At 38.3% G+C, this 25,730-nt stretch overlaps 1 protein-coding gene across 9 annotated transcripts in view; it reads left to right on the top strand.

Annotated features, from left to right (window-relative positions):
• PSD3 (pleckstrin and Sec7 domain containing 3) overlaps positions 1 to 25,730 on the top strand; it is a 405,289-nt gene that overhangs the window by 317,045 nt on the left and 62,514 nt on the right. For all 9 annotated transcript variants that reach the window (XM_045588820.1, XM_036457454.2, XM_045588822.1 and 6 more), the window contains 2 exons: positions 6,369 to 6,412; positions 21,474 to 21,667. In XM_045588820.1, the coding sequence (XP_045444776.1) occupies positions 6,369 to 6,412; positions 21,474 to 21,667 (238 nt within the window). The remainder of the gene's footprint in view (positions 1 to 6,368; positions 6,413 to 21,473; positions 21,668 to 25,730) is intronic.

The following is a 25,730-nucleotide window of genomic DNA, read 5'->3' as shown; positions in this document are numbered from 1 at the left end:
GCAAAATATCCCATGTAGACAGTTGGAGCAGATAGATTATAAAACCTCAATGATGTATTAAACCAATAGCCATTGGTTCATGTACACTGTGATCATAAGTTTGGTTAGCTCTGAACTTAGGATCAAGCCTATCTCGAAAGGTATAGAAAGTCGCTTTAGGAGTCATGTGCTCTGTATAAATATGCGTGACACCTTGTTGACCAGCCTACACCTTATATAAAACGAGTATATATGCACAACCAATGAAAATTTAGAGGGTTGCCTCAATATAAGTAACAAATACATCTGTATTCTCTTTCAGGTTGAGTTTAGTGCATTTCAGAGCTGGGGTGCCCATTAAGTATTATCTTTGGCTGCCCTTTTCTCTTCAGTAATAATGAAGGCATGTTGGTTCCTGTCTTAGCTCACAAAGATGCATTTGCCAGCAGGCAATCAGGCCAGTCCCTTTGCCTCTTCTCCCCCGTAGAGAATCAAATCGATTTCTCTCCCCTCTCCTCCCTCACTCTCTTCCTTTTTTTTTTTCCTTGTTCATATGCAACTTTAAAATATTTATTTATTAATTTATGAGTCATTCCTGGGATTTAAGTGCAGGTAGTGATCCTACTAATCAGTAGCCATAGCAAAAAAATTAATGAGGGACACAGGAAAGGGAGCAGGGATTAGGGAAAGTAGTGGTTTCAGAATTTGACCAGGGGAATTCTGAGAACTTTTTCCTATAGAATCATAAGATCTGGAAGGAAGCCTAAGAAGATAGCCTTATGTAACCCTCTCATATTGCATATTTAGAAAATAAAGTCTAGGTAAAATGAATTAATTTGTCTTAATGCTCCCCCCCTTCAAATTCTAAAATTCAGTCTGTTCTCCTATTTAATTTTCTCTAAATCCATGTAATGTCATGTCACATATTAGGCACCGTGTGTGAGAGTATCTGGCACACTGTAAGCAGGGGGTAAAAGGTGAGGCGATTCTCTTGGTGACTAATGCGCCCTTGGGTGAAGCAGCACCTTTTGCTGTCCTGGCATCAGAGGCCCCTGAAGGCAGGGCGGGTTCCCCTGCACCAGATGCCACTCTGGCCTGTGGAATGTCCTCGGGAATGTTCATTAGGAGATGAATGCTACCTGCTCCTTACACTTCAGATTCCCTTCCAACAAGGTAAGGGCTTTCTGATTAATTTTGGAGAGTCTGTTATGGATTTGTGTTGGCGCATCTATTCAGGAGCCAGACACTTCCCGCTTAGATGCTTCTGCCATGGCTGGCTGGGTCTGTACTACCTGACAACACAGGCCGAGTTAATTACCCAGGACACCAATTTTGACTGTTTTCATAAAAAAAAATATATATGTATATCTGACTATGGATGTGGGGGAAAAAACAGACTCCAAATAAGTTTGTTTATACTGAGTATGTTCTGTCCCTGAAGGAAAGCTAGAGTTGAATGTCTATGAGGTTGCTTGTGAATATATTAATGTGCCCTCTTTAGACTTGGGTATGTGAAAACTGTCCCTCGGATATGGGAACACAGGTCACTTAAAAGGAGTCAGTTTCCAGAAACTTATCTATATTGTGTACTTCTCCCTAAAACTGATCGATCTGTGAATACTCTTGTGGTCAAAGCTTCAAGCTATTTACCCTTTTTTACTTCTGTTTGACAGTTGCCTTATGGCATTTTTTTAAAAAGCTTAACTCTCACTCATAACCTTTTCAATATTGCACAGGCCATAAAACTAGGGGTAGAGGGGGCAGATGAAAAGTCCATTATAAATATTGATTTTAGGGGACCCTTTTTTAATGAGGGGGCAGTGCAGTTTTTCAATATTATTTTAAGGCAAAGAGAAGAAAATATAAGTTGAGGCCCATTGCTATAAGCTATTTTTGAGTTTTTTAAACCAATTTGCAGTTCATTTGTATAACTAGTTTCATCATTAATTTTTAACCAGTATCATTTCCAAACAGTCTTTCTCTTATAACCTCCCAGAGTGATGCATATTTAATTCTGTATTTGAAAGTACTTGATCTGTACGTCTGCGTGAAACAGCGTTGCACTTGGAAAAGATAGCCATAGCCGGGTGTTGATGGTATCAGAATGCTGGCAGGGTAAACTCTCCCTGGGGGCACTGGCAGTCTCGCTGAGAACTGGAAGCTACATTATGCTCTATATTTTCATGATAATTCAGGGAGCAAGGAGGGGGGGAAATCATTAGAGTTTAGGATGATTGAACTAAAATACATGAATTTGATAGACTGCAAAATTTGTGTGTGTGTGTGTGTGTGTGTGTGTGTGTGTGTGTGTGTGTGTATGTGGAGAGAGAGGGGGGGGGTGGGCAGAGAGGCAGAGAACTGACTGACTTGCGGTTATACAATGCAGGTAATGGGAAAAACTTCAGAGAACCAGGCGTGGGCTGTCAATGACAGTGCTAAGCCTTGAACAAAATTGCATTTTACCTTCTTGAGGAGCAATCAAAAGTGAAGAACAAAGACTGAAAAGTAAATTTAGACCAAGATACCTTGATCTCTGTAATTTAAGCCATTTACTTTGCTTTCTCCTTTGAATTTGAAGACTCATTGTGTCCTGTTGAGTCTCCGTGGAGGCACTTGATTGTTGTCTAGCTCCTGGTTGAGTGGCAGGAACTTCAGTTAAAGAAAAAATTGGCAAGCGTGTAAAGCAGGGACTTTTAACCAAGGTTTGTATCAGAGTCTCATGTAGGTGTTTGGAAATATTGGTGTATAGGTTCCTCATCTGGTTCTTCAGATTATATGTTTAGAAAATAACATATAGCCCTAGCCGGGCGTTGATGGTGTCAGAATTCTTGCTGGGTAAAGTCTCATTGTGGGCATTCGGTCTCACTGAGGGGAACTGGAAGCTGTGTTATCCTCTGATAAAATACAGTTTATTCAAGCTTAGCACTGTCATTGACAGCCCACACTTGGTCTCTAAAGTTTTCACCATTATGCATTGTGTAACCACAAATCTCAGTCAGTCTCTCCCTCCCTCCCTCCCTCCCTCCCTCCCTCCCTCCCTCCCTCCCTCCCTCCCTCCCCTGATGATTCAGTAGATCCAGGATAGAGCTCACTAATCAGAGTTTTAAAACTTTGTTGGCTGATTCTGGTGCGTACCTGCAGACCTTTAGTTGAGATCACTATAGTAAAAGACTACGTTTTACCTGTGGGTATGATCATTCTTCATTCAGACATCTGTCTTCCATTTATGCCCAGGTGTATTCTTTCCTAGGGCTGCTGTAATAAAATTATCACAAACTTAGTGTCTTAAAACAACAAAAATTTATTTATAATTTCGGAGGTCAGGCATGTGAAATCAAGGTATTTAGGAGAGAATCTATTCCCTGCCTGTTCCAGCTCCTGGTGGTTGCTGGCATACCTTGGCTTGTGTCTAATCTCTAATTTTTCACATTGCCTTCTCTCCATCATAAATCTCCCTCTGCTGCCTTCTTATATAGACACTACGTTAGCCCAAATACTCTTCCCGTCTCAAGGTCATTAACTTTATCAGGGTTCCATCCACGTAACCAGTGATAGGTAAGGTCAAAAGGTCAAAACTACATGGCCAGCCATACACTAGGGGAGAAAAGGTCACTCTGGGGGCAAGATCCTTGTTCTCTCAGTTTTGTCCATTGTTAGGCACCAGGGCTTTCCTTGCTGGTGACCTTTCGAACCTGGCCCACCGTCCTTGCTCTGCTCAGGCCTCTCTACCTGCCTCCATATGAGGACTCTGACGAGGTTTTTATATTACTATAAACATGAACTACCTTGTGCTCTATATGCCATGTCTCTGTACTGAAACAACTACGGTACATATTTTATACCACTACAGTTTGCTGAGATTGAGAGTACACTTTCTCCATTAGGACTTCATGCCCTAGTTCCTCTTTACTGAGTTTGTGACACTTTGGAAACACCCAAGTGCAACTGACATGTGGATCTGAACTTCACAAGGGTTCACGTGGGCTGCAGATAACCGATAAATTCACTCACACTTAAGAGATAAGATGAGGGAGACCGAAATAATGAGTCGGATTATCCAAGGAGAGAGGAGGACATTCAGGAGACTCTGTGTCACAGGAAATAAGGAAGGCAATATTTGAGAGTATTCAGTGCTGCTGAAAGTTGAAAAGATACAGAAACACTGAATGTGGCGTTGAATTGGTCATTGAAGGAAGCTGATGAGTCTATTGTGACCAATTTTAATAGAGCAACAGGGATGAAAACTAGATTGTCTGAATTGAAGAGATTAAGTAGAAATAAGAGTTGCAGGAACATCTCTCAGGAATTAGGCTTACAAAGAGAGGCTGAGGAACAAAGGTGATGACTGAATTGCAGAAGTGGGGTTGGGAGCGATGTGTCTGTCTGAAGCCTGTTAGGAAGGAGCCAGTAAAAGAGATGTTACTGCAGAAAGGGAAGATAGCAGAACGAGTGAGGGCTTAGCCTTGCAGAGATGTGACACTCCTTCCCTTACCATCAGAAAGGAAGAAAGGAGATGCCAGTGCAGATGCATTTTAGGGAAGACATCAAAAAGTTCAAGGAGGCTTGAGATGATGACTCTCCCATAGCTGTAATTTGTGCTGTTATTTAATTTTCCCTGTTAGTGCTGGATTAGTCACATACAAATAGAGAAGACTGTGTGGTTCAGGAGGGTTACACTCTTTGTTGGGTTAATTTGCATACTCCTGATTGGCTGGTGGGCATTGCATAGATACAGTCAATTAGCATGTTACTCTTTTATTAAGTAGATTTTTTTTTTTTTTTTTTTTTTACTCTGGGTAGTATTGAGTATGAAAGTTTATAAAGAACCTTTAATGTTCTCTCTTTTCAATTGTAACTTCTCAGTCCATTGTTACTTGTGGGTTCAAAATGGCTCATATAAGTAATAGAATCCATTAAAGGCATTTATGCAGTGAGAGTCTCTTGGGTCTTGAGTTAGGCATCTACTCTCCACAGTTATCTAAGTGCAGCCTCATGGACATTAGCTATGTCATAGGTGGTTGCAGTTTTTCAGGAAATATGAGTTTTTCCAAAAGAATGTCCAATTTACAGCATGGGCTTTGTGCCTTGACTTACCCCTTATTCTAATTTGGTGTTTTATCATTTTCGCACTTGAGGATACGTTTAACCATGTCCTGATAATGATGAAATGCATCCTGATTTTTAGTAGCTCTCATAATTATTCAATAGTTAAATTAACTATTGTAGCCACACTGAACAATTTCCAGAGTCTGCCAAGAGACTGGCTAAGGATACATGTCTTGGATATTCAATAATATAAAGTCTGTAACCTAAATATATTTGAGCTGAACTTGGAAGAGTTTTGAATGAAAAGAGGATTCACTATCGGTGTGCAGTCTTCTGTTAACACACATGTAGACTGCCCTTCCCTTGGACAAGACAGAGTGAAAGGCAGCAATAGGAATATGAGGCGTTTCTCCCCCCGCTCTGCTACCTGAGAAACTGTCTGAACCTCCCACTTCCTCTTTTGAAAGATGAGGGTTGAATGGCACTGATCCCCCCCTTTTTTCATCTCAAAGTAAATGAAGTGTTTGCTGCATCTAATAGGGCCTCCTCCTTCTTTGAAGGAAAATGTTCCAACTTCATTCCTATGTTGTTACTCACCCAAGTTATCCTTTTCTTCCATAGAATTTGCTGTGGAGGTTTTATATCTTAGAGATGCGTTCATGTTTTCTTTATAGCACCTTACTCAAAGTTAAGAGAATCAAGAGGAAGAGTAGACTTTCCTTGGATCCTTGTCGTAGTGGAACAGCTTGATTCCAAGGAGCATAGATGTGATGCCAGAGCGAGGAGGCCTAGGGAGGCAGGCTGAGCTGCCTTTGTCATTGTTACCCGGCCTCTAAAGCGGCCGTCTGCCTCCCCATCCACCACCTCACACACACCAGCATCACACTGCTGGGAAGCAGAATCACAGAGTTAGGCAAATAGCAGCTGCTTCAGTCACTGGTGTAGACGATTCTCTATAATTGGCTCTCGTCCCCCTTCCATGTATTAAATTGTTGTGGAAATAGTTGTATTTTATTTCATTAATGAAAAAGGTATGAGTACTCCAATACCTAAACTAGTAAAACTACAAGACCATAAGAAAAATTTAATCATATCCTCTTTTAAATAGGATCTAAATGTATAATATTTAACTGTGGGAAAATGCAGTTCAGTGGCGTGTGTTTCTGTCTCACAAAATGCCTCTTACCCTGCGCATTCCTCATCTCCGCACAGGACGGCCCGCCATGGGGATTGGGAACTGCTGGCCGAGTCCCTCAAGCGTTTTAGGGCTTTGGTCATTGTCTGAACTCAAAATATGGAATGGAATGAAAAGAAAAACCCCATCTTGTTTTCTGTCTTTACAGGCTCTCTACAACTCCATCAAGAATGAGAAGCTTGAATGGGCGGTGTAAGTATGCTGGCTGTCAGCCTTTTAGTAAATGAGCTGCTTGCTCTTTCCTTATTGTCTTCCTTTATGCCTTAGAGGGTTCCTAGAAAAGGATTAAATATGCATGTGCAGTTCTCATTTTACACTAGTGTCTTGCTCACTTTGTTTAAAACCTTAAGTATCCCCTGTCTTTTTCTTAGTACCCAGCATGCTTCTATTCTAAAAGACACTAGCATTCTAAAAGAAAATCTGATAAAATTATGTACATTCCAAAGTCCAGTACAAATGATTTTGGCATTTACTTTAATTCTCTCTGTCCTATCATCATAGATCAAGGCTTTCCACCCCTATTTCCTGTGATATTGGTTATACCAGGATACTGATTTATAAGTTTGATCGATGATAGATTAAAATAAGCTAAAAAAAAAAATGTTTAACTGTAGAACTTCCAGAAGCTTATACAATGACAATATATATTGTGGATCTCCAAGAGAGAAATACAATTTGAAATGTTTCCTGACATCTTTTGGGAGATACTGTTCTGGATTAATTACACCTCTGTGTAGACAAACAGTACCACTTTTGTTAAATTTTCATTGATCAGTGCAGCAGTCAACGATTTTTTTATTGTTGACAATGTTACAGACATCTTCCATTTCCACCCCCTTTGCCCACCTGCACCCAGCTGCTGCCCGCCCCCTTTCCTGGAAATGGTTAAGAATTTAATCTTTACAAAATTATTGAAGTCTCTTTACTAAATTTTTAGTGAAGTTGTCAAGAAGTTAGGTCAAATACATTTTTAATTAGAACTATGTGAGAATTTTGTTTTTTTATTTTCACTCATATTGAGCATGAACAAATATTTTTCTATCATGCAATCTAACATAGCAATCTGCAATGAACTTGTTTACAAAATCATAATGTGGGGGGTAATTCTTATTCTTTCATATGCACATTGGGGGAAAGTAGCTTAGCAACTGGCTGCCTCTCCCGTGAAATATGCTAGAAAGAATGGAAAATATCAATCCCCCTTGAACTGTTTCCGTTAATTGTAAGGTCATATGGTACTGTTTGAATTGTAGATTCAAAGTATAAGTTGAGACTCTAGTATATATGTGATAGCTTATATGTTTGTATGTGTATATAGATATCATGAGCTTCACTTAAAGCAATGTATCATTTTAGGGAAAACTTAGTAATATTAATAAGAGTTCATGGTCTGAGATCCAGAGTGATCTCTCTTTAATAAAGTGGGTTTCCTAGAAAAGTTTCATAAATGATGTATATAAAATTCAGCTGAAATAGTAAAGGCATATCCTGACCTATACAGAATATCTACTGAAGAAAATTAATAAAAATTAAATAATTATAAGCAAATTCACACTAGAGGAGAGAATAGTTTAAGGATTTTTTTTTATAAAGTTGTTTTTAAAAACAAACATATACGGTTGAGAATCTGTATTGTAAAGCTAGATTTTTGCCATATTGAATTTGTTACAGTAGGCCTTATTTACATTTATGTGTTGTGACAATTTGGTATAAGAAGGCTTGATCCATGTGTGGGGAATAGAACTGGATTTTTCTATCGCCTTCTTGCAAAGTCAACAGAGCATCTGTTCAGGAGCCCAGACCTCAGAACCAGATAGATTCGGGTTTGAATTCCAGTTCAGCTACAAAGATCCTGCTACAAAATTTATAGATTAATAGATACTTGCATGGGAGGTATCTTAATGTTGATTTTAGAACCTTAGAATAAATTGAATTATAAAATCGTGGAATGTTATAATTGGTGGGACCTCAGAGATTTTTAATTCACTAGTTCTCTAACTGGGTTCCATGGAGTCCTAGGAGATAGATGGCCAGGTGGTTCCATAAGAGATGTGTGAGGGAGAAGGGGGAAGAGAACAGGGACTCAGTTCTATCTCCCACAAGCATCATGCCTCTTTCAACGGACCAAAGCAGCTCCACTGTTATCTTGTTAAAATATGTATTTGGAGTTCCACTTACTGTTTCTCCTCTTACCCGACTGGGATGGCTAAGCAGTTGAGCATCTACCTATGAACCAGGAGGTCAGGGTTCGATTCCTGGTCAAGGCATATGCCCGGTTGCAGGCTGCCCTGGTTGCAGGCTCAATCCCCAGTGGAGCTTGCAGGAGGAAACCGATCATTGATTCTCTCTCGTCATTGATGTTTCTATCTCTCTCCCTCTCCCTTCCTCTCTGAAAACAATTATATATATATATATCTTCTTAAAGATATCTGTACTAAATTTTGTTTTGAAAAGTACTACTTCAGTCCAGTGTTCTCATTTCATGTATGAAGGAAATGAAGTAAAGCATTCCCGAACATTCAGAACTTAGTGTCATGGCAGAGTCAGGATTTGTTCTGCAGGTGCCCAGGGTCCCGTGGAAGCACCACGTTGCCTTGCTTCTCTTTGACCACATACTCGGAATGTCTTGACTAAGCAGTGTTCATGTCTGAACGTCTCTATGCCAGCTTCTGATACAGGGTGAATTAAGAGAATTTTACAATGAGTGGTCAGATTATTATGATCTCTGAACACATAATAATTTGGCCACTCAGTGTGGGTGGGTGTGTGTGTGTGTGTGTGTGTGTGTGTGTGTGTGTGTGTATAGCCTGGTGCATGAATTTGTGCATGGATGGGGTTCGGCCAGCCTTCCAGGGGGAGGGGACATGGGCTGTTGGCCGGCCTGCCTGCTGGTCGAACTCCTGGTCAAGGGGACAATTTGCATATTAGCCTCTTATTATATATTTGGAGATCATAATAATCTGTCCACTCAGTGTATATATTAAATTTCTGATCTCATTAAATGTTCTTAGAATTTCTAGTATTCTTCTCCCAGGCAGGTTGGTTCATTCATTCGTTCATTTCAGTCTTTAAGCAGCTACTTCTGCGCCTGGACCGTGCTGTGCCCTAGATACAGATATGAAAAGACAGCTTCTCTGCCTAATGAGAACATGGTGTGAGAGTGGGTGGTAAGGGGTGGACTGTACAAAGAGGAAAACTTAAGAACCGTAGTGAAGAGCGCAGTGAGCTAAACCACCTTGCGGAAGGTCTCAGCTTCCTCATTTCTTCCCCAGGCCCTTTGCTCAGTCATTCATTATTCAGAAAGCATCTATTTGTTGAACTACTCTGTACTAGTCAGTATGCTGGAAATACAGAGAGAACAAAAGTATGTAAGGCATTAAGGCATTTTCCCTGGCCTTAAAAATGTTATATAGTTTAATGCAAATGAGGGGAGGAAGGTAAGCAGTAGTTTCTCTCTGATTAGGATGGGATGGGGTGAAGTGAGTGGCAGTGACTATAAGAGCTTGCATTGTTAGAATTGTTAAATTTAGCTACATGGGGATCTTCAGGGAATATGACAATTAACAGGAAAGGGAAATAAGTGCAGTATTATTCACTAGGAAAATTAGCTGTCTTCTCTTATTTATTGCTGTTATTGTACATTAGTATTTAGGAATTGCAAGAAATCTTTCTCCCCGTGGTTTTTTTTTTTAATATTAAAAATTTATGTATCCAGCCTCATTTAATTAAGACACAATAGCACTAGTTTTAAATAATGTACTTCTGGGCTCCTCCTTCTTGCCCGCTTCCCTCAACTTTTGGGTCGCTAAGGCTTTGCTTATATTATGCACAGTTAGTCTCTTTATCTCTGAATAAGTATTTTTATAACTTTGCATCATGGAATAATCTTTGCTATTTTATATTACCCTATAACTCATTTTACAAGAACAGTTTATAATCTTTATCACCTTTGCTTCTAAATTAAATTGTTTTCTGTCTGCCCTCACATATCAAACTGTCCTGGCTAATTAGGTGAGATGGTGTCACTTTGGGATCTTTTGTCTTTCAGATCACGTGCTCTGAAAGCCCAGAGCTTTAAAAAGTGTGGTTTTAAATGCCAACAGTTCATTGTTTGATTTCTTTATCCTCTTGTTCAGGAAATTTTGTTATGGCTGGTTTTTTTCAGGAGACCAATGCTGCCATTTATTGGCTGACTGTAGGAAGCAGGGAGAGCTCTCCAAGTATTTCCTCCCTCTTCACCATTATTGTGTTTATGCCGCCTGGGATATAACTCATTGTTGACTCTAATTTTATTTTAAGTGATAATATATATCAATTAAAATGTAGTCTCAAGTGTTGCTTTACAGAGAATGGCCATCTCAAAATCCTAGATTAAAAAAACAAAAAACAAACAAACAAAAAAACTCAGTCCTAGTTAAAAGAAAAACAAGCAAGAGTTTTTCTTTTAACTAGGATTGAGTCATATGAGCCAACTTTAGCTGATGAGTGTAATATGCTTTACATTTAAGTTTTCTTTACCATTTCCTCTTGGTTTTAATTCTCCCTGATTTTTTCTTTGCCAACATCAGAGCCCTCCAGAAAGAAAAATTAAAATTCCCTATCTATACCTTTTATATTTGACCTTGTATCCTAAAGAAAAGAATGCTTTTTTGTCTTATTTTTAAAATATATTTATTTCTATAGAAAAAGATAAATCATGGTAATTTATTTTTTACAGTGATTAATTCTGTTAAATTGCTTTATTATCCTAATGCCCTACTGAATTTAGATATATTAAATTGTTATTCAGGATAGTGTTTCTTTTCTTCTTTTTTTAAAAATATATTTTATTGATTTTTTACAGAGAGGAAGAGAGAGAGATAGAGAGCTAGAAACGTCGATGAGAGAGAAACATCGACAGCTGCCTCCTGCACACCCCCTACCGGGGATGTGCCCGCAACCAATGTATATGCCCTTGACTGGAATTGAACCTGGGACCTTTCAGTCCACAGACCGACGCTCTACCATTGAGCCAAACCGGCTTCAGCAGGATAGTGTTTCTTAATAGCAGATTTAGATCAATGAAAACTTTCTTACTTAAGTCATTTTGGGATAAGACATTTTTGTGGCATTTTAATTCAAGAAGTCCGAAAGTAATTCTCATTTTAAACTTTCAAATAGCCACTTGTAGGTTGATAATTACTACTGAGACAATGAGAAATTGCTAAAAGTTGGGCGGTGTTTGCAGATACAATGGATATAGTAAATATATAAAGAAAAATTTGAGTGTGTGGGAAATGAGGTAGGAGGATTGGCATTAGGGGAGTTATTGGTAGAAAGAGAACTAACCATAGAAAAATAATAAAACATTAAGATATTTTACTTTAAAGAATAAATTAAACTCAGTTCTGTTTTTGAGGTGCTCTTTATCTCTGAATAAGCATTTTCTAGATATGCATTGTGCCTCATGGAAATACTAAAAAATAATAATAAGATTTAACATTCCCACCATCGTTTCTCTATATTAGATTATTCTCATATGTCTAACATGGACAACATACTACATCATGCTGGACTCTTGGTAAAATTCTAGTGTTAATATTGCATGGAATTCACAAATTTAGGAGACAATCTATATGGATATTAAGTAAGGGTACATCTAAATATATGTAGTGGATGTGTAAAGAAGTGGTTTCTTATTATTATTAGTTGATTGTTCTGTTTATAAGTACAGTGAAATGCATTAAATATTCGACAGAGAAAAAAACAGAGAAATTCCCTAGTTATGAAAAATTATCATTAACTTGGAGATTTTGAAATGATATCACTTAAAAATTCATTAGCTAAAAATGATATTGAATGTGGATCAATCGCCTGGGTTTTGGTGTTTAAAGGAAGAAAAGATTTAAGGGTTTAGAATTAGGGGAGATTGTCTCATACATATCCATGAAATGTCATTTTATTAAGAATCTGAACCATAGCTCACACTTAAGTACCTAGTTTTCTTGGCGATCTCAAGTATGCTGAACTCAGGTATACAGGAAGAGAGAACGAATTTGCCATCCAATTCTTAGCTCTAAAAGTGCAAGTTTTAAAAAAGAAAGTGTGCTTTCTCTGTGAGTGGCATCAGAGTGAGATTGAGATGGATACTTAGAATTTTTAAGGATTTTGTTGTTATAATAGTTTTAATATCCACAAAGATAATGATGAAAGTGATATAATTTAAAATTATTATTATCTTTAACTTCCAAATATACAGAGCAGACAGGTTGGTGAGCAGATGGAATGCGGTTATATTAGTAGTCTACTTGTCCCAGAGCAGTTTTAGAATTACTGAGGTGCGGTGCGTTATGAGGCTGGGATGTAAGAAAACTGGCTTTGTTTCCTAATTTGCTGATGACTTAGAATTTTATATCTTAGTCATTTTGTTAGAGAATGACACAAGAAGAAAACGTAATATAAATACTAAATGAAGCATAAAACACATGCATGGCTAATATAGTACCTTGAATATTTTAGACCAGTGGTCGCCAACCTATCAGACCTCACAGACCACCAGCTGTCTGTGACCACTGTTTTAGACAATAGTTATTTGGATTTCATTGAGCATTTTGTATGTGTGCATTGTGATATACACACATACATACATTTTCAGAGGTGAGAAAAATTTCGCCTCATACCAATAATACTGGAAGGACTTTTGGAAGCATGTAACATCAGGCTTGACCCCAGTGTATTCACAACAACTTTTTAAAAAAGCTTGTTAGCATCTACAGTTAAGTTTTTCTTGGTTTGTAAAGTATGCTGCAGTCATTCCTCATACAGTCAGAGCCTTATTTCAGGAGCCAGGCTACTAGCCTGTTTCTTACTTGCATCTGACAGTGTTCATCATCAAACACTAATGATGGAGCTTGGCATTTTTCATAAAAGCATATTCCTGTTTCTTACAGTTAAAATGCCTTCTTGTCAGAATAAGGTATTTTCAGAAAATAAAATGTATTTCCTGTTTTCAACAGAACTTTTAAATTTATTTTTGGTAAGTATCAAAGACAGAAATATATATAATTGATTTCAGAGAGGAAGAGAGATAGAAACATTAGTGATGAGAGAGAATCACTGATCAGCTGCTTCCTCTCCACCGCCGCTCCCCCTCCCCCCCGCTTGGGATGGAGCCCACAACCTGGCATGTGGCATGTGCCCTGACTAGGAATCGAACCATGACCTCCTGGTTCATAAGTCAACGCTTAGCCATTCAGCCATGCCAGCCAGGCAAAATCCATTTTAAACTCATTGTGCTTTGTGGCATAATGTGATGTAATATAAAAACCCCAATGACAAGTGAACACATTTTTAATACATTTATTCTTCATATTTTTTGATATGTTTATTCTACCTGATCACAGTTTTGGAATATTCAATTTAATGTTCTGTTCCTACACTCAACCACTATGGTCATTTTTAAAAAACAGACTTATTGAGGTTTAATTTACATATTATAAAATTCACCCATATAAGTATCCAATTTTAAAGTTTTGGGTCATTTTGCAGATTTGCGTAACAATCACCACAATCCATCACCCCATTACTGTTATTCCATAAAGCTTCATTGTGCTTGTGATTCAGCGTAGCTGTGAACACCCCAAGGCGGTCTGTTAACTACCACTTCACATGGGTCCTGCCTGTGTAAGGTTCGCCTGTCTGAGCCTTGGTTTTTCACTGAGATGGTAGCATCTACCTTTTTAGGGTGGTTTTAAGTTTAGGAAATTAAGTTATTGTCTTCATGGTTATAATGTTTGGAGGTTCAGGATGGAGTTTACTAGTAGTATCTGACTCATACCCCCACTCTTAATATTCTGGCTAGAGGAGTATGAATCAAATGAAGTCAAATATTTATTTGTTGTATAGCCCAAAGTGTAAGGTGCCCTGGGAAAGTTAGATGGAGAATAAGGTGGGGATCTGGGTGACTGCCAAGCCTGCTGAGCTCAGCCCACCTGACGTGCATATGGACTGAGAAACCAGAATGACAGAAGCAGAGAGAAGCCTGACCCACTGGTTTGTTACATAGGATGTTTTCCTTCCCCCCACCTTACTACCACCTTACTAAAGGTCTATTGATAACAGATCCTTCTGCTCAGAACATTGTCTCTATCCAGAGGAAATTATAAGGATTCTAGGCATGGTCTGAAGAGAGACGACCATCAGAACTAGACTCCTATATAACAGGGATTTGGAATTATCAGACCAGAAATTTAAAGCAGCTATGATTAATATGCCAAGGACTCTAATGAATACAGTAGACAGCATGAAAGAACAGATGGGCGATGCTAGCTGGCAATGGAAATTCTAAGACAGAATAAAAAAAAATGCTAGAGATCAAAAACACTGTAACAGAAGAGAAGAATGCTTTTGATGGGCTCATTAGTAGACTGGACATATCTGAGAAGAGACTCTCTGAGCTTAAGAATATGTCAATAGACATATAAAAAGATGCTCAACTTCACTAATCAGTAGAGAAATGCAAATTAAAACCACAATGAGATATCACCTTACACCTGTCAGAATGGCTAGCATCAATAAATCAACAAACAACCTGGATGAATCTTTGGGACATTATGCTAAGTGAAATGAGCCAGCCACAGGTAATGTATGATTCCCTTATATGAGTACCTAGAATAGTCAAATCTTTAGAGACAGAGTGGGATGGTCATTGCAGTAGTTGAGGAAAGAGAGAATGAGAAGTTGATATTTAATAGCTATAAAATTTCAGTCTGGGATGATAAAAATTCTGGAGATAGATGGTAGTTTTGGTTTCACAGCAGTGTGAATGTACTTAATGCCATAGAACTGTGCTATGTATTTAAAATGGTTAAAATGATAGATTTTTATGTTACATATTTTGCTACAATACAAAAAAAAAAAAGATATATAAATGTGTGACTGCTGGAAGTGCCCTCTTCACTTTTCCTGCCTGGTGAACTTGAACTTATCTTGATTGCCCAACTCTCATACCACGTTCCTAGTGATGAGTTTGCAAGTTGAGTAAAATTTCAGCTCTACTCTAGAAAATGTTTCTTTTTAATTGTCATTTCCCACCCCCAAACCACACAAAAGCCCAACAATTTATTTTCAGTATTTGAATTCCACGTAACAGCCCTTCAAGTTAACTTAATGTTTGAGTTTGGAGGGTGCTAGCTTAACAACTTAGTTATGACTGAAACCCCACTGTAATGAGACTTGTAAGATGGGGCGTTCCATGGTCTGCTTAGTGGCTGGGTCACTGTAACAATACTCAGCTTTTGTATCTTTCGGGAGCAGCTGCTTTCCATTCTTTATGGAATTACAGTGAAATGTAAGACTCCGATGGATTTGTAAGACTCCAATGGATTCGTATGACAGTGAAATGCATCTGTCATGAGTAAGGTAGAATGTGGGAAGTTCGTGATTTACAGCCGCCCTTTGGAAAGAACAGAAATGGGAAGATTCCCCACGGCCAGCATGAGAGCTTTGTCATTCTCCAAGGGATCCACATCGTGGTGGAGCGGACTTGGACCCCTCCAATGAATGACACACTTGATCACCAAGAGAGCAGAATCGTGTGAGGAATGTTTGGGGGAATTTTGTAGGCGGTGAGGTGGTGAGATGTCTGATATCTCTGTAGAATAGACTTTACTAGGAATCTTTTCAAGTGTACAGAATATTCGTGGATGAGTCATTCTTTTCACAATCAAGACAGAGAGCTCTGCTGGTCTCTGTTGTGCTTTGTATTGTCACTCTGAAAATGCCCCAGTGGAGCAGGGTACACAGGAAAGCCTTAGTAAAGGGGCTGATTTTTATAGAAATGAGTTATCTTCATCGATGGGATTATTTTTTCAGTATGCTGTATTAATTTTTATCTGACTTTATATATAGTAGAAACAGTCTCCCCATGGAATTCATGATGTCTATAAAAACAGTAAAATCCCATAGTGATGCAATCAAGAATAATGAAAATTCAGGTTTAACGTGATTGGTTCCCATTCTCTGCCACTTTCAAGTCTCAAATGGAGCCAGGCAAAAGTTCTGGGGACTGAGGAGTTGCGGGGAGAAGGGCAGGAATAAAAGGGAAGGGCAGGGGTTGCAACCAGGGAAGGAGGAGTTCCTCACAGTATTGTTTCTGATATCACTTCCATGCAGGAAGTCCCAGCCATCACACATGGATGTGTATTTAAGCCCAAAAGACAGCCATCACCAGATGTTGCAAACCTGCATCTCTGTCCAGGGTAGATTTTTACTCACAGAGCCTGACAAGGTCATTTCATTAACCTTCACAATATCAAGAATATCTGCTTTGCAGGAGTCAATACTTTCACTATATGTCAGAGTGTTACTGAGTTGTACTCTGTTGAACATTTCTCCAGTTATTATCCTACTAGTGGCCTGGTCACGAATCCATGCACATTGAAAGAAAATCAATTAAAAGAAATATTTTAATATTGCTATTCGTCCTTTCTCTATAATAGAAGGGTCAACCAAATTCACAATCAACAATGACAGATTGAAACATATGCATGTGGTAGGCACCAGTGAGAGCTTTATATGTATTGTGCATACACAAGTCAACTTAGCCTTTTTTCCTATCTAATAAAGAGGGGAATATGCTAATTGACCCTCAGGCAGTCGCCCACAGCCAATAAGGAGGGGATATGCTAATTTAGGGGTGTCGAACTCAATCAGAGAAGGGGCCAAAATCTAAAATCCAGCCTAAATCGCGGGCCGAATGGTTTACTGAACAGTCATAAACTGTCATTGTGATGGAAACGCAGCGGAGTGCAGTGATGACAGCGGGGTGCGGGCCACATTGCAAAGCCTGGCGGGACGGATTTGGCCCTCGGGCCTTGTGTTTGACACATGTGTGCTAACTGATCGCCCTACCCTCAAAGATGGTGGTACCCACAGCCATAAGATGGTGGTGCCCAGTACCCTCAGCCTCGCTAGGGCGGCAGGCATGTGACACCAGGCAGGCCTGGCCACTCCGCATGCCTGCCTCCAGAGTCCCCCAATCCCCTCAGGCCCCCAGCCACCCAGGGTCAGCCCGAGGCACGGGCAAGCCTCAGATGTCAGCTTCCCAGCCACCCAGAGCTGCCCTGAGGCATAAGCAAGCCTCAGATGGTGGCTGCCCAGCCGCCCAGGACTTCCCAAAGCTCAGGTAATCAGGGCCAGCTGAGGTTTGCTCTGCCAGCAGTGGCAGCAGCAACCATGTGATGGGATGTTACCTTCTCCTGATTGCGGGTCACCTCCCGCTCCTGAGGGCTCCCAGACTATGAGAGGGGGCAGGCTGGGCTGAGGGACCCCCCTCCAGTGCATGAATTTTCATGCACTGGGCCTCTAGTATATATAGAATAAATTTGCTTAATTAGACTTGCTTTCTGATTTAGCTATACTTTTTCCATCCCAGTGAAGCACCCCAACTTCTCTTTCAATTAATTGTCAGCAACACAGCAGTAAATATCAACAAGAAAGCAGATTATTATTGTAGATTACGCAGGGAGAACAAAGGGTAAAATATTTTAACTGTAGCAGTGTTTGTCTATATACTGTGCAGTGAGAAAACCTGAAATCATTTTCAAGGTCTATTACTTCTTTTAAGTTGGGTCAAGTTTCTAAGCTTTCTTAATCTTCATTTTCTGGCTAATGAAAATAAAATAGAATTCCACCGAGTCTCCTATCTACCTACTCCAGGACTTCTGTGAGGATCAAATGAGATGAGGCACGGAAAAAATGCTTGACAGACTTTTGGTTACAGTGTAAAAAGTTTCCACTTGGCTATAAAGCAACTTGTGTTCCTGGGCTGAAGAAACTCCAAGGAGACTAGTTGCTAGGGAGTGGAAGCCAGGCAATGCTATGTGGCATCATTACCTGAAGCCCACAGCGACCGTTTCTGGGCTAGGCTGGGCTATAGGCCACATTTTGTGCCATGGGGTCTCCCCAGCTTTGGCTGCGATTTGGTGGGGTGTCACTCCAGGTTGGTGGCGGGGCCTGTGTCCCACTTGAGGGAAGCCGAGTGTTGGTTTGTCAGTGCCAGGTTTGTGGTGCCGGACAATGCACATTATGGCAGCTCCTGCATCGAGCATTTGCCCCCTGGTGGTCATTGTGCGTCATAGGGACCAGTCAGATGGTAGGAAGGACACATAGCATATTAGCCTTTTATATACAGTATATATAAATTATTGTCTTTGGGTTTTAATATTCCAATGTCATAAATACACAAGCATTTCTAGCAACAACCCTTTTTAAGAGAAATGTAATGCATGCCACACATGTAATTAAAAAATTTTAGGAGCTACATTATAAAAGTAAAAAGAAACAGGAAAATTAATTTTGTATGTAGTTTTATTTAACCCAGAGTATAAAAAATACTACCATTTCAATATGTAATCATTTAAAAAATACTGAAAATTTTTTTTAATTAAATCTTGAAATCTGGTATATACTTTTTCACTTACTACACATCTTAATTAGGACTATGCAGTTTTTATTTTTTTACTATTTTAAACTCTCACCTGAGGGTATGTCCATTGATTTTACTTGAGAGAGAGAGAGGGAGAGAGATAGACAAACAGACAGACAGACAACAACCATTGGTTGCCTCCCATACACTCTGTGACTGGGGGTCTTCACAACCTACCCATGTGCCCCAACCAGGAATTGAACCCACAAGCTTTCTGTATAAGGACCCTATTCCAACTGGATGAGCCACACCAACCAGGACTAGATTATTCACAATTTAAGTTCTCAATAACCTTAATGTGACTAGCCTACTTGATAGAACTCCCAATGCCAAAGCTAGAAAATTTTGAACAACAAATAATAATACTGTTTGATTATAACCAAAGAAAATTTTATATATCTATTGTCCATACTTACAGAAAAGTTTCAATTAGTAATGTAGGAGAAATGAAGGAAATTAAATCACCATTCCATTATCACAACAGTAATTGACACACACAAGATTCACTAATAAACACTAAAATTACTGATCAAAAGTTTAAAAAGAAAGATATCTTCATGGTAAAAATATCTCCCCCAAATCATGTATAAAGAAAAATAATAATTTGATAGTATAGAAATGTGCTGGATACCACCTTAAATAAGTGATCATGGTTAATGAAACATCTGATGCATTGAGAAGGTACATTACCTATGTCATCCTTCCCAATAATATGTATCCTCAATCTCATTATGAGAAAACATCAAACAAATCTAAATTGAGGATATTCTACAAAATAACTGACCAGTACCCTTCAAAGTGTCGTGGTCACGACAAACAAGGAAAGACCTGGCTGGAGGAGACGTGAGAACTGAACACACTGGGGGATAATGGATAGGATCCTAGAACAGAAAAATATTAATGAAAAAAAACCTGGTGAAATCTGATTAAGTCAAGTTTAATTCATCATTTTTTAATGTTAATTTCTTTGTTTTGAAACTTTTACTGTAGATATATATAATGTTAACATTGGGGGAACAGGATGATTGGCATATGGGAACCCTATGTAGTATATTTGTAAATCCAAAATTATCTCAATATAAAATTAAAAGTAAAATATAGTTGTCTTAGAGTCTAGTGTTATTTTTATATATCTCACAATTATTTATCAAATACCAGTGGAGGAAAAAAAAAAAAAGGCTATTTTTCTCTAATCACCAAATAAGACACTTCTGATGATTATTAATTTTGTGATTTATTTTAAACATATTTTATTGGTGGTTATTTTGGTTGAAATTGTAATAAAGGGTTCAATAATAGAAGTGTAACAAACAGTGAAACCAAGGATAATTCAGAAAATTAAAACGGGAGCTGAGACAAATGCTCTCTTACTGTGCTCTGTTTCCCGGCGGTATCTCAGAGCTTATTAACTTTCTTCTGCTCTTTCCTCCTCTGTAGAAAGTGAATGTAGCCATCCATTTTCTCCTTACACAGAGTGATTACAATCTCAAGCATGGCTGATAGGGTGCCCCCACTTTCATGACTGTTCTGAAAATAGTAGCTACCCTGTTTCCCTGAAAATAAGACAGTGTCTTATATTAATTTTTGCTCCCAAAGATGCACTAGGTCTTATTTTCAGGGGATGTCTTATTTTTCCATGAAGAAGAATACGGTACACATTTATTGTTAAATGAAAATAAAGGAAATTTATTACCTGTATACGGTAGTATGGTAGTTGTCAACACAAATCAGACAAACTGTGAATCCTACAGTATCAAGAATTTACTCATTTATTCAGTGACAATCATGTCATCATCTTCTGGAACATCATCATAACAATCCAATTCCTGAATTTCCTGGTGAATTTCTTGTGACTCCATTTCTTTCAGAATCAGTGGACCAAATCTCTCATATTTAGCCTAGGGAGCCCTTATTTTTGGGGGGATGCCTTATATTTCACTCAGAAGGAAACCTGTAAGTAGGTCTAATTTTCGGAGGATGTCTTATTTTCGGGAAAACATGGTATTAAATGCCAACTCACTGTGCATGGCGCCACCATCCTAATCCACTGGTAGCTTTACCTGGGGTTTTGCTAGTTGAGGTTAACCTGGTTATTGTCAGGTATAAATGCTATTCATTGGATTTATAATTATATGTTGTATTCTACATGCTTGGTGTTATGCTGCCACATGCAGGTAACCAAAAATTAACATCACGATCTCTGCTAAAGAACTTCTACTCAATTGAAAGAAAACAAACATGAAGGCACTGTAGTGGGTGGAAAGAGCAGAGGCTTCAGAGGTTTTACAATTATATCCTCACTATCTCTTCCATTAATTACTAGATCTGTACCCTCGGTATTTATTTCAATTCTGAGTCTGTTTCCTTATCTCAGTATAAGCTACTAATGTCAGTCTTATAAGATTGTCATGATCATTAATATCTGGCACAGAGGAGACACTTAGTAAATTATAGCTGTTATTACATGCTAAACCGTTAGAAAACACAATCATTTCTCAGCCGGCATGGCTTCATGGTTGAGCATCAACCTATGAACCAGGAGTTCAGGGTTTGATTCCCAGTCAAGGTACATGCCTGGGTTGTGGGCTTAATCCCCAATGTGGGGCATGCAGGAGGCAGCCAATAAATGATCTTCTCTCATCATTGGCATTTCTATCTCTCCCTCTTCCTCTCTGAAATCAATAAAAATATATTTAAAAAAGAAAACACAATCACTTATTCTATTAAATAACTTTGTTCATTGAAATATTGGTAGATGCTCAGTCTTGGTGTTTTTTTTCCCTTTAGAGATGATGAAGAGAAAAAAAAGTCTTCATCGGAAGGTACTGAGGAGAAGGCTAATGGAACACACCCAAAGACCATCAGTCGTGTCGGGAGCACTACCAACCCATTCTTGGACATTCCTCACGACCCAAATGCCGCTGTGTACAAAAGTGGGTTCTTGGCTCGGAAAATTCATGCGGATATGGATGGAAAGAAGAGTAAGCATCATTTGTTGTCATTTTCTATTTCATTTACTTTGTCTTTAGGCTCAAAATTTAAACTGAATTTATATGAACTAAAGCCAAAGATGAAAGAAAATTATGTTGATCTAGAAAAGTATTTTTATTAAAGTTTGATAAAACCTCTAAACCTAAGACTGAAATCCACTGTGGCACTGGTCTTCTCCAGATAGAATTATAGAACTTCAGAAGTGGAAGACTTCTTGCAAATTATCCTTTTACTACTTTTTGTTCATTTATTCTTGCTTCCAACAAATAATGTTGGGTACCTCCTATGTGCGAGGCATCAAAAAATATAGTAGTGATTAGGATGGACAAGGTCCCTTCTCCATGGCATTTATATTTCTGCTGGTTAACGGAAAGGTTGAACACAAAGAATAACCAATGAAATAAAATCCTAAAGGCAAAGTGGGAAGGGGAGAGAATCAAGAGATCCAAGCACATGTGGAAGAATTGGCCTTTAAGGAAGATGGACAGGTGCAATGTAGGCGAACATGGCATAGTTGGGAAACTGAAGGAGTCCCATCTGATGGCTCTGAACTATGAGACATAAATATCTCCTGATAGTGTTTGAGATTTGAGAGAAATGGAGTGTTTCCATGTTTAGAATAATGTTTGCAGAGTGAAATAGCAATTTGATATAGTTAAACAAGCTAAGAAAAGCTGATAATGATGCTAAAATTAGCAGACTGTACCTCTACGGTGTCCCTCCCCACCTGCAGACACAAAGACGCAGTGCTGCAATGTTTTCATCTATGGGCGCTTTTTCTTAATATATAATAGCTTAGGGGGGAAAGGCCAGGACACAACTGAAGATGAAGTGTTGTCATTAGGACCCTTGAACCATTTCTGCCTCTACATTATTTTGCACATCAGCTTGATTCTTTGAAACAGAGCTCTCTTACATGGCTGGCTACATGACTATTAGCAGCACTATAGAGCATGTGTTTGGTTTTGTCACCATTATTGAAAAAGAAATAATCTTTTTCATCCCACACTTCTCCAATGTAGCATATTCTGGGGCAGGACTCCGATTTGTATGACTGCGGGGATGGAGCATTGTGAAATCATGCGATACTTTTCTTTCTCTGGCTGGCTTATTTTGCTTTTTCCTAATGTCCTTGAGCATATTTGTTACCTTTACAATAGCTCTTTTAAGGTTCTTCTCTTCTAATTATTTTCTCTTTGTCATATCTGGGATGTTACATTGGAGAATAGTTCTTATAGTCGTTAATCTTTCATTGGCATAAGTAGAACTAAACTGGTTACTGATCTCTTTTGTTAGGAAATTTCTTTCTAATTGCCTTAGACCTCAAGAGACCGAATATTTACTGAGCTGTGAAAGTGATAAGGAATTCTAAGGCTTCAAGTACAAACTCTTTAGATTTGTACTTGGACAACCAGAAAGGGATTTGTTTCCTTCCCTGCTAATCTTCTCCCTGTTCCCCCAGCCGTTTTTTGGACTTTCAGTCCTATATGGTTGAACTGGTCTATCTCCGTGTACCAGAATGCCTGAACTGCTTCTAAATGCATCTGCCTCTCTCTTTTGAGAGGTTGTCACTATAAGAAATTGAAATATATTTTATATTATTCATGTCTAATGTGCTCTGAAATATAGTACTTTTATATTCAATATATTAAAAAATAAAAACTGTGGAGATTTCGTAGACCATGGGTTCCAAGTAAATTTTGAGAAGTCTGTGTAATGAAACCTTTTGGGAATATTTATCCTGCTAATTTTATAGACATTTATTGGGATTCGTCATGTTCGGTATAGGTAGAGCTTATTGTCATTTGTACATACAGGTAATCATGGCCAGGTTCTCTGATGACAGATATTACTAAAAGTTTTCAATCAGTGATGATTTGGGTCAAAACTCTGTGGAGAAATTAAAAACCTGACTAACTTATCTCTAAATAACCACTTGTCTTACTTAAGATTTAGTATCTTTCATTATTTTAATTAACTCTAGTCTCAGTTTGTTAGATGTCACCCATAATTTCTCATATCAAAATTTTAAAAACCTTGGAGGTTTTCTTTGCTTTGTTTTATTTATTTATTTAGCCTTTTGAAGATATGCTCAGTTCAGAATTTCTACCTCCAGGAGACAAATTATTATTAAAAGCAAACGTAGTTATCTCTCATAAAATCATGCCTACCAAACCCATTAGACCTGACATTAAGGGAAAATTCTGAAGAGTCTAATTTGGCAAACAAAACGTGTCTTCTGGATTTTTGTCAGATAGAATGAAAAATACAATTCAATATAAGCTCTTAGTTTCACCAATCTGATGTAAGATACTTGTGGAAATCAATAGTGACAGGAAACAAGGTACTCAAAATATGAATGTTCTGAATGATGACAATAATAGTTATAATTAAGTGATTACTCAATATTAGAGCTTTATCCTAGCACTTCATACACTAACTCATTTTATTACCACCCTATGAAACAGGAGTTGTTATTATTATTACCACCAGTTTACTGAGGAAGAAATCGATCTTAAATGTCTTATCCAAGGCTGTAGAATAACAGGGCATCTAGTGAAACTAAAATCTGGTTATAGCTAACGAATTGTAGTATATTGTTAAAACCAATTACATGGAAGAATCTTACAAGCATAATACTGAATGAAAAAATCGACTTGCAGAAGAATGTGCATGCCTAACATTCTAAAGCATGCAACGCTGCTTTTAGTCGGAATGCCTTCACTGTGGAACGGCGGTGACCTCTGGCAGGGAGGAGCATGCACTCAGTGAGGAGTACCCAGTGTTCAAACATACGTACTGATAGGGTTTTTTTTTTAATTATGTTATAGTACATGCATTTCTGCTTTATTGCTCTTGATAATTTTTTGCTGTCTCAATGTTTCATAATAAACTTCTAGAAACAATAGGATGCCTGATTGCATGGGAAATTTAGAAACAATTGAGGATATTTTTTCTGAAATTTGTGCAGGAATAACAAAGCCCAAAAAATGAAAGCTAGTAATCATCATCTAATAATATTTTAAAATTTCATGACAATAGTAGAGTTTTGGTTGTTTTTCACAATTAGAAATGGGAAATATTTAATTATTGGGAGTTAAAACTGGTGAGGAGAAATGAAGGAAAGCAGGGAGAGAGTGCCATTCTGCTGATCTTAAAAAGACAGTATAGATTGCCTGACCTAGGAAATAGATGTTGTTAGCATGCTCTGCTGAGGTAACCAAGAGAGATGCAAATAAAAAGCCATACAGCTATGGGGAACATGGAATGGAGTGGTTAAGCTTGCTAAATCCTCATGTCTCGCAATAGAAAATCACTAGATTTTACAATCTATTAATACAGTACCTTGTTTAGTGATATGATGGAAATTACCCATAGAAATAGCTCAAAAATTAAAGTGCTTTCTTTTGGAAAATGGGAGTAGGGGGATTGAGAGGAAGTGAATCAGAGAGTTAATTGTGTGGACAGATCACTTTAATTTTGACATATTTTCATCTCCTTACATTTCCAGTATAGATTCTTCAGTGATTTTTACCACACCTTGGATTTGTTTCTAATTTAAAATATTGAAGTGTTTATTGCTTTTTGAAGATGTGACAGCCATATCTAGTTCATATTTCAATCTCTAGTTCATATTTCAATCTGGATCTAAGGCATGTTGGGCAGCATCTTGAGAAGGTTGGGAAGGTTCACTCATTTTATAGGGGTTTACAGACTTGCCTGTCAGTGAAAATTTTACAAATTTAGGCCCTCTTGTCAAATTTGAGGGAGTAGATGTTGTTCTGAGTCACACATACTGAAAATAGTTTTTAATGGCAATACAGGCAGAATTCCATGCTGTTGTGTAACACTAGGAACAGTGACACTATAATTAAGACATAATAAAAGTGAAATAGGTTTGTTTTTCCCTCCAGAAGACAGTTGTCTCATCCTGGTAGAGGAAGACTCTTTAAATGGAGGCAAAGCAGTTATTTTAAAACCAGACTAAGGTCCTCCCTCCTCTCCACTTTGAGTTCTGTGGCAACGGGTCTATACTGAAGCGGTTTAAGTTAC

The sequence above is a fragment of the Pipistrellus kuhlii genome, unplaced genomic scaffold, assembly GCF_014108245.1.
Source record: "Pipistrellus kuhlii isolate mPipKuh1 unplaced genomic scaffold, mPipKuh1.p scaffold_m20_p_3, whole genome shotgun sequence".
Classification (NCBI taxonomy): Eukaryota; Metazoa; Chordata; class Mammalia; order Chiroptera; family Vespertilionidae; genus Pipistrellus; species Pipistrellus kuhlii.
Note: the sequence above shows the minus strand (reverse complement) of the source record. Positions and strands in the feature narration are given on the sequence as shown.